The sequence below is a fragment of the Cyprinodon variegatus genome, unplaced genomic scaffold (assembly GCF_000732505.1).
Source record: "Cyprinodon variegatus isolate N-32 unplaced genomic scaffold, C_variegatus-1.0 Scaffold341, whole genome shotgun sequence".
NCBI lineage: Eukaryota > Metazoa > Chordata > Actinopteri > Cyprinodontiformes > Cyprinodontidae > Cyprinodon > Cyprinodon variegatus.
The window spans coordinates 179,029-195,389 of NW_015150794.1; the positions used below are offsets into that span (position 1 = coordinate 179,029).

At 39.2% G+C, this 16,361-nt stretch overlaps 1 protein-coding gene across 1 annotated transcript in view; it reads left to right on the top strand.

The window, feature by feature from the left end:
- The first annotated feature begins 305 nt into the window (after positions 1-305).
- The window catches only part of LOC107091510 (ubiquitin carboxyl-terminal hydrolase 12-like), a 21,004-nt gene continuing 4,948 nt past the window's right edge, over positions 306-16,361 (top strand). The window contains exons 1-8 of the mRNA XM_015385476.1: positions 306-455; positions 8,265-8,345; positions 8,500-8,583; positions 11,529-11,658; positions 13,352-13,611; positions 13,716-13,792; positions 13,890-13,973; positions 14,861-15,058. Coding sequence (XP_015240962.1) covers positions 408-455; positions 8,265-8,345; positions 8,500-8,583; positions 11,529-11,658; positions 13,352-13,611; positions 13,716-13,792; positions 13,890-13,973; positions 14,861-15,058 — 962 coding nt within the window. The 5' untranslated portion in view covers positions 306-407. The remainder of the gene's footprint in view (positions 456-8,264; positions 8,346-8,499; positions 8,584-11,528; positions 11,659-13,351; positions 13,612-13,715; positions 13,793-13,889; positions 13,974-14,860; positions 15,059-16,361) is intronic.

Below are 16,361 nucleotides of genomic sequence, written 5' to 3' on the forward strand. Positions count from 1 at the left end.
TATTATTATTATTATTATTATTATTATTATTTTCTTTTTTTTTGGGGGGGGGGGGCATATTTGAATATTATCAAATATTAATTATTCACATAATGGCCCAAAGACAAGAACAACTAATACGAACCAATGCATTAAATGTCTTTAAAATGGCAGCCTAAAATAGTATGTTTTTTTTTTTTTGTTTTTTTTTTTTTTGTCGTTGCTTTGTTATTTCCAAGTTTTTGCCATGTTTCGTGTTATTTTGAAAGGTCACACCGGAAACACTCGCTGAAATCCCGTGCTGCTTTACTTTGACAGTCCTGATAGGGGGAGCAGGCAGGTTCGACTCGCCCTCCCGGAACTCTCTGCAGCCGCAGCGGCTCTAATCATTTTAACACAGGGGTTCGGTCCAACATGGCGGCGCACGGATGGAAATACTGATGACAGTCCGAAAGATCGCCTCGATTTGTACGATGGTAAGCAGGTCCGAGCTGGTTGTTAGGCCGGGACCGGTGGCTGTCCGGTCTGCAAAGCTCTGCTCTCATGCTGGTAGTTATCTGTCCTGCTTCTCCTGCTAGCCTGTTTGTTAGCCAACATGATGATAACACAGTGTTCCCAGAAAGTTGTTCGGGTCAAGTCAGGCTCTCCGAACCCAGAACACGGTGCTGTTTAGAGAGGGAACTGGGCCGTTAGTGTGTGTGTGAGGAGCAGAGAGCAGCTCCATCCCAGTTCTGGTTTGTTTAAACTGACCGAAGTGGTCGGCAAACGGCTAGCTTAGCCTGCTAGCCGCTGGAGTTCTTATCTGGGATAAAGTTGCTGTGAGATATAAATGAAACTTTTTCCTTCCTGTTTTTTTTTTGTTTTACAGTTGCTCCTTTTCTCCAAATAGCAGAAATATAAGAGAGACAATGGAAAGAATTAGAGGATGTTCACAGTTCAAAGCAGCTGAAACTGAGTAAATCAGAAAAAATTGGTATTATTGATTCATACCTGAATGATTCAGCTAAAACGAGTTTGCTGACAGAAAGCTGATTTCAGGGAAAATAAAAACAACAAAAAATGAACAGGTGTTCTAAACCAGATAGGGTGCTGAGGTCCTGTTTAAGAAGCACACACCTCAAAGACATAGAAATCCTCATCAGCATGTCAGCAATAAAAAAACTTTATTGATCTCACATTGGAGAAATAACCCATCCTCTTGGGGAGCAGTGGGCTGCCATCGTGGGGCACCTAGGGAGCAATCTCGTTAGGGTCTTTGCACAGGGACCCAGAGTGGCAGGCTGTGGAAGTGGTTTTCAGACTCACAACCTCAGGATTCCAACCTCTATGCCCTAATCACTAGGCCTTTTCAAATACTCTGAATTGTCACCATTTAAGGAAACTCTTAAAACATTCTAAAGGGCAGATTAGACTTCTACAACATCAAACGTCGCTTGGGTCTGGTTACAAACCAGTTTTGCTGTTATGTTTCTGCACCGTTGGTCTGGAATTTTTAGGGATGCACAGCAGTTTCCCACCAAAGCGCTAGGGGGAGCCTATTCGAGAACTCATGAGAACTTTGGCGGATGGTCACAAAAACTTCAGCGGCACCGTCTGGAGTGTTTTACCTTCCAAAACAACAATGGTGCATCTGCAAGATATCACAGTCACGGAGATGGATCTAGAGTTGCTAGACATCGAAGAGGAACAGGTTCTGTTAATGGAGCGAACCTTTCTCGATTAACCTTTCGTCGTAGTTGTCCATTGTAGTTGTTCCTCGGTTTTTAAAAATGGCGTGCCCCGGCACCGTATCGAGAAGGACGACCACACAGACAGCCGGAAAGGCATATCAAGGACCAATCACAGCTGCTTTTTGTCTGCGCACTTCTGCTTGAGGTCTGTGCAGGTTTGCGACCTTCAGACGTGGAGTCAGGATTTTTTTTAGGTGTGGGATGATGGTTGCAGAACCTCTGCACGGGGGGCGTGGTCACGCACAGAGACAGACTTGACGACGGCATATGCTATGCATCAGCAGCATAAATTGGCCTTATCATTGCAAATGATGCTGAGAACTGCCTGTCAGCTGGCTAAAAAACATGTTTTTATAGCACAAATGAACAAACCGATAGAAGATTAAATCTTTTTTGGGTGTACGTAATATACATATTGTTGGGATTTCGGAGAATGCTGATGTTGATATCGTAGCATGGTGGAATAACAAAAGTGTAATATAAAGGCGGATTTATACTCAGAAACCAGGTCATTTCTTTTACCATGAGAACTCCTCAGTAAAAAAGAAATTATTTGAAATAATTGTTCAAAAATGGACCCTACAATAACTGATTATAAAATACAAAAGATATTACTAAATCTTTGAGCATTTTATGCATTTCACCTCTGATAAAACAACATAAATATTTTGCCCGGAAGTTAGTAATGAATTTAATTAAATGCTAAATAAAATCATAATATAAACCTGTATTTATAAAACTGCAGTGAAATTCTGGCTTAAATATGTATATAAATGTACTCTTTATCAGACGATATTGTCCCAAAATTTTGAACAATTCTATTTAAACAAAATAGTGTTTTTTTTTCTTTCGTTATCTTATGCAGGCCAGTTAGTTATACGTCAGCTTGTACACCTAAATTCAGCCAATCATATATCAGTGGTTATCTGTCAATCAAATTTTTCCGGCCATAGCATCTTTGTCCCCACTTTCCTCCCCTAAATAAAAATTGTATGACGGAGGAGACTCATCCACGACCTCCGACACAAAACTCTCCTCCTCTTGCATGTTTCCGCTGTCCATAGCGTTCCTTGACAGTGTCGTTTCTAAGTCACCAATTTAGTGCTACTTGGTACAGATATAATTTCCCATTGGGAACCTACTAGCACTAAGTTGCTAACTGGTTAGCAAGACGCTTCCCACAAACCGGCCACAACCAAACTTGCTTGCGAACCTTCTGCCACAACAATTCCGCCATCTTGATAAACGACCAATTACATTCACTTTATTCACTCATGTAAAGTCGGGAAACACTGGGGAGAATTCGGATATGCAACCGTTGGAACAGCCGCTTCCCTACGACTTTAATTAATAAATTGTTTTTAAAAGGGTTCTCAGAAGTATCGATACTGGAACGCTGTATCTGCATACAATACTAATTTGTCCTGGTATCGATTAGGGCTGGATGATTTTTTTGAAAATCAAAATTGCGATTATTTTCAACCAATATTGCGATTTAGTTGCGATAATGCTTTTCACTAAGCACAAGCATGTTGATATTTTACTCCAGGGTTTCAGTTTTTTTCATGACCATGAAAACTTGCTGGTCTAAAGTCAAGCTTGTCAATACTCTTTAACTTGCACAAACAAGTTCTCATTTTTACTATAACGTAATAATCTAGGTGCTAGCTGCAACTCTGTCTTCCCTTCTGCGCGGAGGCATACCCACTTTAATCGTATTACTGCTAACTAAAGGGCTGGAATGAGAACTGCAGTGTCTTACTCTTGTTAAATGTATTGAGATTAATAATTGAGTGCCTCTGCGATTTGAAAACAGCCTTTTAATAATTGTGATAATATTGCAAATGCAATTCATTGCCCCGCCCTAGTATCGATAATAAATACAAGGGTTGTTTGCATAATTTTTCTATAGTAAAGTTTAGATTTCTAGATTACTCGCACATTAAATAAACAATACATTAAACCACTTTAAAATGTTACCAAATTGTGTTATATGTGGGCTATTTGTTTACATTTATTTGTAAATCTGTTTAACTACAATCTGATTCTGCGGGAAAAGCATGTTTATTTAAGAGATTGAAAAAAGCAGAGTTTTTCTTGTAAAATGAGTTTTATGCCTTTAATTATTTGGTATTTCTCAAACAAATGTATTGAGTATCGAATATTTTCCTGAGTTTTACATTTTAATATCATGACAACCTTTGGATTTAAAAGAGGCCTTTCTCAGTAAAGGGCTGCAACTAAAGATTATTTTGCTAATCAATTATCTGTTTTTGTTTTTTTTTTTTGTTCAATCAATAATTAGTCAGGTATTACCGGTAAAAGGTTTTTACAGAATTTAAGTGGGTGAAACTAAAACTCTACCTCTAGGAGTTCTTGGTAGGACATATTGACAGATAATTTATTTTTTTTTTTTTAACCTTAAAGCAAAAAGATTGCATATTATTTCACAATCTTGATAGAATAACTGCTCTAAGTGGGTTGCTCTGCAAGCTAAAGGCATGTTTTAGAGTCTCTATACTCCAGTTAACGATTAATCCATTACTAAATAAGTTGACCATTATCTCTCTGCTGATTAATCAGATTAATCTTTTCTGCTCTAATTCAGTATAACATATTCATAATTTTATAATAATATCTATACCATTTATACAATTTTTTTAAATTTGGAAATGTTAGGACTTCCTAAGTACTTACTAGGCTTCACAAATACAACCAATAAAGCTATTGTAAGTGGATTTGATCAGGTTAGTTAGTGGTGCTATCTGCTAACTTAACCACCCACAGATGCTCTTATCTGAAAGATGAGCTGATCTAGGTTGTCCAGCTCTGGTTTTAAAGCATAGCCTGCATGCCAGAATAAACAGTTTATAGCAAGAACTCAATATCCTTTTTTGAACAGGGAGAATAATTTCCAAACAACATAATTTCTATTTGTTTTAAGCAAGAAAATAGAAAAGTAGTAAAGATAACCACAGGTATTCTATGTGTGTCCTCTGTGTTAAGCTGCTGACTGCAGGCTGGCCTTTTAAGCAGATAGTATGATTAATTAACGTCCCAAAATAAGCATGTTATGCTTGTGTCACACTGTTGCAAACGGAGCTAAATAAACAGCACAATATTGTCCAGAAAGAATGTCTTTTTTGATTTAAAGCACATATTAAATTAAATATTGATGTGTTGATATGTATAAGATGTTATAAGTTATTTATAGATTTATAGTAAATTGTCTGTTCTTTTTCAACAGGCTGATATGAGCTCTCCACTCATTATTATGATAGGCGGCACTTCATTAGCTTTCCAAGTCATGGCCGCTCATGAAAAACGTCTTAAAAGGCGGATTTTTCCGTACTGTAGTTGAAGGGAACAGGTAGGAGTTTTTTTTTTCAGCCCACTGTCCTGCAGTGTGCAATAAAGCATCCTTGTGAATTTAATCAGTTTAGTGCAGCTTTGAGACTGATTAAAAAAAAAATTAACAAACTTTTATCTTGGTTTATGTTTTAAAAGTAAAAGAAAGAGTCCTACCACAGGAAGGGTTCATCTGCTGTGGGTGTTTCTGTTTTTCTCACACTTGAGACGGTTTTAAACACGGCTGAGCAGCCTGTCGAAGGCCTATGGGATGTCCTTAGAGAATAACCAGTTTGCTGTTAGTGAAACGGCATTCTGTCGTTAGTAAAAGTGTTAAAGAAAACAGTTTAAGGTGTTCAGTGCACACTTAAAACATTGTGGTTTATGAACCACTTATGTCCTTAAAGAAACCTTTAAATGTGAAGCTCTGTGGGTTTGATGCTTCTGCTCATTTTCATTTCTAACCTTTTACGTTTAGTGACTCATTGCCAATCTGTCACTTCAAACCAGCATTGACGGTGTTAATGATTAATGTCTTGGTGCGTTTTTCAGCTCCTTTTTTAACCAACCTTTTTAATCTTTTTTTTTTTTTGTCAGCTCCCCCTAAAAGGCAAAGTTTTTTTGCTTTTGTGTATCTTGACGTTTGCGTTTTGTTAATTTCTTTCTATGGATGTCAAGGTATGGCTGGGCGATATGGCCTTAAAATAAAATCTCCATTTTGTTTTTTAATTTTTTAATTCGAAAGACAATTTCTTTACTATACCGGTATATTTTTTTATTCATATATTTTTTCCCTACTTATTATAACCTTTTAACATGCACTCGATCGCTGGTGCTCCGTTGTGCATATTTACATTAAACACAACACAACAGTACGTTTGAAGATAACGCCGATTAAACTTTTACCAGTATAGACATGTTATACATCCTTAGAAAGCTTATGGACACCATGGCCGCCAAAGAACAGTTAATAAAGATGTAGCAGCATGTTAAACCAGAATTTTTAAAATAAAGCTTTGACTTCCTGCCTTTTTTAGCATCCCTGAGGCCGTATTATAAATAAGGGTTGCGATGATGCCATTTTTGGCCCCGATGCCTTGTGTTGGGAATTTATAATAGATTTTCACGATTCCGATTCCCTTATCGATACTGTGAAATGATTCGATTAATTGTCGATTCTCTTATCGATTCTGTTTACAATAAAACTTCTCCTGGGACATTCTATTTTTGCGTGCCTCCGCAAAACAGAAGGCAGTGAACGCGAGCTGCAAGCCTCTGAGCCAGCCAGGCTACCCGTCTCCTCACAGGCATCTAAATCTGATGGAGAAGGGATCCGTTTAATGAAAAAGCATTACTGTACAATTTCGGGAAATAAACACATCTCCCCCTGATTTAAATAAACGAGCGTCAACTTTCTCTCGCTCCCTGAAGTGCGGAGCAACTTCGTAGCATGTTTAATAATCCCAAAGAGAGGCAGGAAACTGGTTTATTACTAGAAATGGCATATGATTTACTAGGAACCACATTAAGCACAGCCAGTGATATAAAACTAGCTACTTACCACCAGAGTTGCCTTCCATGCTGGTCGTAACTTTAGCTTCTTTCCAGAAGGCATCAAAAACATGGCATTCATTAAAATGTATGCCATGTTGTGTGCGCAGGTGTTTCTGCATGTTGGATATATTTCCTCCCGCGGATGTAATTGCCACTTTGCAATGATTGCAAAAGCGCCTTGTTGCCATCTTTCTCTTCCTTAAAATGAAGCCAAACTTTTGGTTGCTTTATCTGATGGGACGCCATCTTTTATTTTCTTATTTTTTTGCTTTTCTAGACTTACGTCTGGTCACGTCATACCTGTTTACTGAATGTTGTATGCGTAACTTGTGTAGAAAAAAGTGATGTAAGTTGTGCTGCCCAGCGCTAGGCTCTGGTGCTGCCTGGAACCGTTAAGAGAACCGTTAAGCGAGCTGCCAAACGGTGCCATGAAATTGGAACACGTAACCGGTTCTGAACAGGAACTGGTTTTCAATTCCCATCCCTACCGATACCCGATACCTGGCTGTAAATATTGGCCGATACCATCCGTTTGAAATTGATGTGTGTAGAAAACTTCCACTGAACCACAAAACCAGACAGCTTCTTATCTAATACTCTGGGTGGGACTGAATGTTGCAGATCTTGGTTGAAGCCTTAATGCTCAATTCCATTTTATTTATTTATTTTTTTTGTGAAATCCAATATTTTTTTTTTTTTGCATTGCCGTTCAAATTTCCAAATAAATGCGACTTGTATGTGATCTTCTGTATGAACTGCATTCATACAACGCAGGTGTCCCGCATGCACAGTAGAGGACGCAATGATGTCACAAGCCAGTGCGTGATGTGTTTAAGGAAGTGAACGTTGATGGTAGTGCCGGAGCGTATCTAGTGATCGTTCCCAAGCTTAAAAACACAATCTTTTCAATATAGAAACTACTCTCTGCATCCCCATCCGTCATGGTTGTTGTTTTTCTCCTTCTGCGTAGCAAGACACAGAATAGTGACTTATGTCGGGTATTAATGGCATTCAGCTCGGATGAATGTGACCTAGCTGTTCAGACACAGGTCGCATTTACAAAGATAAAGATTCGTATCGGATTCAGGACCACACAGCCAAGTGGCCTGGGTCGCATTGGGAAAAATCAGATCTGAGTTGTTCAAAACAAAAAGATCAGATACAGGTCGCTTAAGGGCAAATAAATCGGATTTGGGTCACTTCAGGCTGCTGTGTGAATGTAGCCTAAATGTTTTCTTTGTGTTCTTCGATGCAAGTGATTGATAGATATAATGTTGTTGCAGAATTTAACGCCTTTTTTGCCTTTTGTTGGGATCAATCTTATTTGAAATGCTCTCAAAACAGTTTAGATATTTAATCACAATTGTGGTTATTCATTCTGAAATAATTTTAAATGTGCACATAATGAAGAAATAAAATGAGTAAAAAAAAACAAAAAACACCTGCAATGAAAGAATTGTTCTGTGGTTCCAGCAGAGCAGAAACAAGAACAAATAAAACTGATAAAACTGGGCATTTTTATTTGTGTTTGGAGCACTTTTAAGGGTTTAAAACTCATCCTGTCTTTGGTTGTTCCTTTGTCCTGTGATAAAAAACAAACAAAAAACAACTCAGTAAAACATTAATTCTGTGTTTGTTTCTTTTTCTCTCCAGGGCGCCAATGCCTCTGCCTTGGAAAAGGAGATCGGACCAGAACAGTTTCCTGTTAATGAACACTACTTTGGATTAGTCAATGTAAGTGTGTCTGAAGTCGGCTCACCACAAACACAGCAGGCTTTATATTAACTATCACATGTTCATGCAGCGACAGCTGTGCTTCATTTGGGAGGAATGGATGCTTATAAAACCCGTATTTTCTGTCTCCATTGTTTGTTTTCCTCTCATGTAGTTTGGAAACACCTGCTATTGTAACTCTGTGCTTCAGGCTCTATATTTCTGCCGACCGTTCAGAGAGAAGGTCCTGGCTTATAAGGTGAGTGTTGAATAGGAAACTAGGAGGGATTACCTCAAACTTGTTAGCTAGCAGCTGGGAATCCTTGATGTCAGAAGGTTTAATATGGAGTCCTTAAAACAGCTGTCAAAATACCAGCAGGAGATACAGAAACTATGCAGCTGATTTGCTGGACAAGAGGCGTGCTTTGCTTCAAATAAAGCTATTTTTAAAGAGGAAGGGTTTGAGGAATGAATGGGAAATTTACCACCTGTTATAAACTAGCACAGCTCTTCTGTTTGATTGTTTTTAATCAGAAATTGATGATGTGAAAGGAAAAAAAAAACACAGCAGACTAAAGTAGGAGTTTAATGTGAGTTTAATCTATTTTTTATTTTATTTTGAATTATTAATAAGTGCAAATGCACATATTTGCTCTCTTAATGGTTGAGGCAGCTGATAGTTCTAGATGGCCATATCCCGAAGACGGCATGGGTTTATTTTATTTCTAAATGAAAATTGTTGCAGCAAGAGACTCAGTCGAAATGACTTGGATTTGTAAAGTGATCTTTCGCTGACTTTAGTGTTAGCTTCCCCAGAGGATGCTAAAAACGTTATATATATATTTTTGGCACTAGTGGCTCTTTATTCAATAGTAGGCTCACAGGAAAGGGGTATGAGAGAGACATGTGGCAAAGGACCACAGGAAGCCTTCAAACCTGGGTTGCCTGCGTCGAGGACTAGGGCCTCTGTACATAGGTCATGCACGCTAACCACTGCGCCACCTGCACGCCCAATATGAGTATTTAAAAACTACATGTAGCCCAAAGGCTGTGAGCTGGACTATAGCTACGTTATTGATATTGTTGTGACAGGCTTATAATGTCGCCAAACATAGTGCTGCCATCCAAACTAATCAATAAGATAATGGCTGTTTCTCAATATGCGTACTTGTGCGTTCTCGTGTGCTCGTGAAACGTGTTTAGCCTCAGCCCCACTACTGTTCCAAATCACAAGAACATAAGCGGACAAAGTCCACGAATGTTGTTCTCGCTCCTCCTTTAAGTTATAAGTTCTCTTTTCTGTTGCTGTTGTTCTACAAAAGTATGTTTTTAAGATCATTTGAGGGGAGAATATTATACTTTTAAGCATCACTATATGGTCCATTTACTGATTTAGTGCGTAATTAAAAAAAAATATTCCGATGTTGAGAAGACCGCTGCAACCAGCGGAGCTCCGAGGCTTACCTCAGCCAAGGCTAATGTTAGCCCGTCTGCGGCAGCCCTCTCTCATAGCCGTGCGTGAAGTAACGCTGGCTCTGATGACGATTTTGGTTGTTTTTTGTTATTTTTGGCAAAATGTTCATGTTTGTTTATCTGACTTTGTTAATTATTATTTACCCACTAAATGAAAAAAGTAAGAATTTATTATTATCTAGACACTATAAATAACAGGAGGTGGAATGCAGCTCCAGATGAGCCGAGCGTGTGGTGACGTCATAAGTTTACTTCTAAGTTCAAATTGAGTCATATTTATTCTGTGTCCCCCCCCCCAGTTCATTCAAAGTCCATACTTTCTTGTGTTCTTATCTAGAACATACTTGGCGAGTAGAGAATGACATTTTTTCGGGAATCCCACGGGTTTCGGGATTCCCGTGGGATGGGAGTCAGTATTAGTAACGATCACGTGATTGGGACGGTACAGGATTAAACATTAACGGGAGCAGACGGGGGCGGGAGCAAACCAATAATGACTAAAAAAAAACTAGGATCGATGCCAAAAAAACAAAATAAAATGGAAAGGGAAAAAAAATCCAGTACTGGCGCCTCCATTTTCTAGTTTTTTTTCCTTGAAGCCTACACTATAATGCGAGTCAAAAAAACTACACGACCCAACAAAACCAACAGTGCTTCCACTCTGAGTTTTTCACCCGCGCTAAAAAAAAAAACAATGGGAGTGGTGCAGGAGTTGGAGTCATTCTGAATGGGAGCAGGATGGGAATAGGAGTAATTTCACCAGGAGTGGGACGGGACAGGATTTAGATTTCTACTCTGGCCCGGGAACGGGACGGGACACAATTTTTTTCTGTGGGAGTGGGACGGGACAGGAGTGAAAATCCACTCCCGTGTCAGTCTCTATTGGCGAGGACACAAGTCCGTACTCGCGTTCTTGTGAATTGAGAAACAGCGATTGTATCAGGATAAAACTGGTAATTTTAGCCCTAGTAAACAATAATTTACACGTCTGCATTATCGTCACCTCCTGGCCTGGAGTGTGAAAGCGCAGATCTAGACGGCTGAAGGAGAGGAGATGGGATGCTGGTCAGCAGTTTGGTCCCTGACTTAACTTTGGATTCAGCATGAAGGCATCAGGCTTTAGATTATTCAAACCAACCATAAGCCGTTTATTCGGGGTAAACCAACCTAATTAACAGAATATATAAAAGAAATATTTAACATTAAACAATTTTCTCATAGTCTACCTAGAAAAAGGGATTGTTTAAGTTGAAAATTAGTCTGCTCAGTCAAGATTAAGCTGGTTTAGACAGTGATTAAAAGCATTAAATTGGAAAAAATGTTTTATAAAGTGTATTGAGTAAACATCTGTCCACATAACTGTATGTTAAGTGATCAATAATTGTATTCTGATCATTTTAATGCGGAAAAGGCCATTTGATACATAGAAATATGAGATGAAACAATAATTTTAAAGAACAGAAAACACTGACAGTAATATTCCTGCAGCTGGGATGTTAGAAAAGGGTCAAATTGTTCAGCATTTAAATATTCAGTATTAAAGTTTTTTTTTTCATTCATAAGTGGAAAATGGAGGGGGCTCTAAGTGCATTAATGATGCTTTAAACCTGACAAGCCTCGCTGAGGTACAAATTACCTAAAAACAAGAAACACAGAAGCTATCCTGAAGAACAGAGTTCTCGTTTGTTAAAACCATAATTGTAGGATGTTAACTCCTGCTGATGGTTTCAGGTGCAGCCTCGGCGGAAGGAGTCCCTCCTCACCTGCCTGGCGGACCTCTTCAACAGCATCGCCACCCAGAAGAAGAAAGTCGGCGTCATCCCTCCCAAGAAATTTATTTCCCGGCTAAGGAAGGAAAACGGTAGGGGGGCAGGAGATGGAGAATAATTATTTCCTTTCATTTTGAGTTGAATATTTATGTAGCAGATCTGCAATGTTCAGCTGATGTCGGAGTGCTGGGCTTCCTGTACTCTCAGTGGGAGGCATTTAGCACAGCACCAAGTCTTTAGTACAAAGATATGAAGTCATTGAAAGAAACTTCCTTTCATGGCAGAGGAGTTCATGGAAGCAAACAGCTTAAAAAGGATGGAGATGAGGAGAAGGATATCAGCTGAGAAGTTAATCCCCCAGCTGAGGAAGTAATATTGTCCGTTTAATTATGGAGAAGGAGGCAAATGAAAGGAATGAGACGCTTTGCCAATAACCCAGGGATGTCATCAGTCTGTCTCCTAAACCTCATTTTGGATTAAAGTTCTTTAAGCTCTTACTAACAATTCTGTAAAAGCAGATAAAAATCAGATTGATTGATTGACTTTATTGATCTCACAGTGGAGAAATTCACTTGGCAGTCCAGGTCAATGGTCAAAAAGAAGGTGCAAAAGGAGAAAAAAATATATATATATATACACTACCGTTCAAAAGTTTGGGGTCACATTGAAATGTCCTTATTTTTGAAGGAAAAGCAGTGTACTTTTCTATGAAGATAACTTTAAACTAGTCTTAACTTTAAAGAAATACACTCTATACATTGCTAATGTGGTAAATGACTATTCTAGCTGCAAATGTCTGGTTTTTGGTGCAATATCTACATAGTTGTATAGAGGTCAATTTACAGCAACTATCACTCCAGTGTTCTAATGATACAATGTGTTTGCTCATTGGCTCAGAAGGCTAATTGATGATTAGAAAACCCTTGTGCAATCATGTTCACACATCTGAAAACAGTTTAGCTCGTTACAGAAGCTACAAAACTGACCTTCCTTTAAGCAGATTGAGTTTCTGGAGCATCACATTTGTGGGGTCAATTAAACGCTCAAAATGGCCAGAAAAAGAGAACTTTCATCTGAAACTCGACAGTCTATTCTTGTTCTTAGAAATGAAGGCTATTCCATGTGAGAAATTGCTAAGAAATTGAAGATTTCCTACAACAGTGTGTACTACTCCCTTCAGAGGACAGCACAAACAGGCTCTAACCAGAGTAGAAAAAGAAGTGGGAAGCCGCGTTGTACAACTGAGCAAGAAGATAAGTACATTAGAGTCTCTAGTTTGAGAAACAGACGCCTCATAGGTCCCCAACTGGCATCTTCATTAAATAGTACCCGCAGTAGCTTGTTTGTGCTGTCCTCTGAAGGGAGTAGTTCACACCGTTATAGGAAATGTTCAATTTTTTAGCAATTTCTTGCATGGAATAGCCTTCATTTCTAAGATTTCTAGTACAGACCAAAAGTTTGGACACACCTTATTCAAAGCGTTTCTTAAATTTAATGACAGTGAAAATTGTAGATTCACACTGAAGGCATCAAAGTTGTGAATTAACACATGACATATTTTCGGTTGTTTCACACTTTTTTGTTAAGTATACAATTCCACGTGTTAATTCATAGTTTTGATGCCTTCAGTTTTATATATATATATATATATATATATATATAAAACAATGGTGAAGTCTCTTGTTTAACAGTATTATTGCACAGCGTATTTAAGAGTGATTGGACATTTGTTATTGCACAAGTTATTGCAGATATAGATGTGGTGTTCACATCTCTCCCTCTCAGAGTTGTTCGACAACTACATGCAGCAGGACGCCCACGAGTTCCTCAACTACCTCCTCAACACTATCGCAGACCTCCTCCAGGAGGAGAAGGGCCAGGAGCGTCAGCAGAACGGAAAACTGGTGCAGAACGGGAGCGGAGGAGGAACAGGAGGAGGAGAGGGAGGAGAAAGCGAGGGTGGAAAGGAGACGCAGCAGACTTGGGTCCATGAGATCTTCCAGGGAACGCTGACCAACGAGACGCGCTGCCTCAACTGCGAAGCCGTGAGTGGCGCCACTTCTTCGCATAAAGAATTCCACGTTGTACAAAGGAGGACGAACGTTTGACCAAAGTCGCCTGTCCTCTGCTTCCCCACAATATGTTGCAGGTGAGCAGTAAAGACGAAGACTTCCTGGATCTATCGGTGGACGTGGAGCAGAACACTTCAATCACGCACTGTCTCAGGTTATCCTGCTTTTTATCCACTAAACCTGACCAAAACCGATTAATCCTGCAAAAAAACTTCATTTAAAATGTATATTTCTGTGTTTGAACTCAACAGGGGCTTCAGCAACACAGAGACGTTATGCAGCGAGTATAAATACTACTGTGAGCAATGCCGCAGCAAGCAGGAAGCCCAGAAAAGGTAGGTGACATCATCATTTTTTATTTCTCACATTCATACGATGACAAATGCATCTAGTGGCATTTTTTCTTTTGGATCTGAGTAAAACCTCAATCTTATTTTAGATAAAGAGAAGTTTTGTCCTATATTGACTTCTTGTTTTATACCTGCAGCTTAATAATGATAAGAAATGTGTAAAACCTAAAGTAATAAATGCAGCATAATCTCACGTTTATAAAAAGAAGGATGTCATGTGATCTTTCTGAGCTCCTGCAGAGCTGCTGTTTCTCTCTAGTCTGTAGCACGAGCCCATTCTGCAGAGAACATATGTGTTTATACTTTGTTCCATTAGAGATCACCACTGCAACCACATCTTAACGTCACCATAGCAGCAGGTCAGGCCCTTCCTGTTACATTCTGAGAACTTATTCGCCTGTCGGACGCAGTTTTATCTGAGCTGCTCCACTGACTTCCCTTTATGAGACATTTTTAGCTTTCTGCGGTTTACAAACTGTTCAGTGCATCTTCTGAAATGCTCCTGCATGTATTTTTTACCTGAGAACCTGCTAAGTGCACCAAGTGACGTCCATTATTATCGGCAGAGACTGCACTTTGCATGAGAGGAAGAGTATTTGTGGCGCAGCTGAATAAATGGGCGGGGTGGGGCTGCTTACCTCTGGTTGCTCTGGAACTGTGATGCTTCGTCATGGTTGGTTCTGAAAGGTTTAGCCTTGAGTAGATCAGAGGTTTTAGGTTCTTCTTTATGCTTTTATTCAAAAACACATTTGTCTGCCTTTTTCTCTTTTTTTGTCTTTGTTTTTTTTAATAAAGCATGCAAAATCACAAGTACTCAGACAGCAGGAATGTGTCATTGTTTTTGTTTCATATATTGCCTTCCTTTTCCCCAGAATGAGGGTAAAAAAGCTGCCGATGATCCTCGCCCTCCACCTAAAGAGATTCAAGTACATGGACCAGCTGCACCGCTACACCAAGCTGTCCTATCGGGTCGTCTTCCCTCTGGAGCTTCGGCTTTTCAATACGTCTGGGGACGCCACCAACCCCGACCGGATGTACGACCTGGTCGCCGTGGTGGTACACTGTGGCAGGTGGGCTTTAGATCAGGAGCACTAAGTTGCTAACTGGTTAGCAAGATGCTTCCGACAAACCGGCCACAACCAAACTTGCTTGCGAACCTTCCGCCACAACAATCCCGCCCTCTTGATAAACGACCAATCACATTCACTTTATTCACTCTTGTAAAGTCAGGCACCACTCGGGAGAATTCGGAAATGCAACCATTGGAAAAGCAATTTCCCTACAACTTTCATTCCCCTCCCACTCTTTTTAAGGTGGAATTAAGTATTGGAGTACTATATTTGCTTCCTGCTAGAATCTGATGAGGCTATCAGGCATATCTTGCAACTGGAAAGCTTTAAATCTTTGATGCATCAGTTGACAAGTCCCATATCTAGGGCCCTATAAAATCTGTTTTATTTTTTCCCAAATTCCGTTTTCTCCGTTTTAATTTTTGAAAATTCAGCTTTTTCCGTTGTAATTTTTGCGAATTCAGTTTTTTTACCCTTTACTGTCATTTCAGTCGTAAAAAATGTTGTGCTTTTAATGTTAATGATTAAAATGTACACAAATAAAATAGGAATGATCTTCAATTTATTGAGGTAAAAAAACCCATTTACTCAGTACTTTTACTGCATGATGCAACATAACACTGCACTCTAAGTACTAACAACATATTAAGGGTTATGAACCAATGGTTATAAATAAAAGTCTCCATTAGCTTTTTCAAGTAAAAAAATAAAATAGGACCTCTCAATTTCAGAATTATAAAGTATTTCATAAAGAATCAGATTTTTCATACAGTACATAAGTACATAAAAACAACGCAAAATACAGCAAGTATGTAAGCGTTTCTCAACTTTTTTGTCGAAAGCGGAGCTGTGGAGAGCCGCTTCGCCATTTTTTCAATGTTTTGATGGGGGAGGGTGAGCGGAAATGACGGAGCGGGAAGGGTCGTGTCGCCCAGATTTGCGTCCCCTGGTGTGCATTTCCCCTCTATATTATTTCTCCCAAACAAAAACAGAATTTCATGTCAAATGTAGAAATTCCGCGTTAATTTGACAATTCCGCAATTCCGTCCGCGATTCCGTGATCGCGGAAATTATAGGGCCCTACATATCACTCTATAACCCAAAATATGTGTTTCTTTTTAGTTATTTAAAACCACACTAAACTAGGGATGCACGATATAATCGGCCCCCTATCGGTATCGGCCTTAAAACTGAATATCGGACATCGGCCACCGATATTTGACCCGATATTTGATCGGCTTCTGAGTTTCTAAAGTCTAAAAAAAAAAAAAAAATACTTCTTCTTTTCTTCCTCAAAAACTTC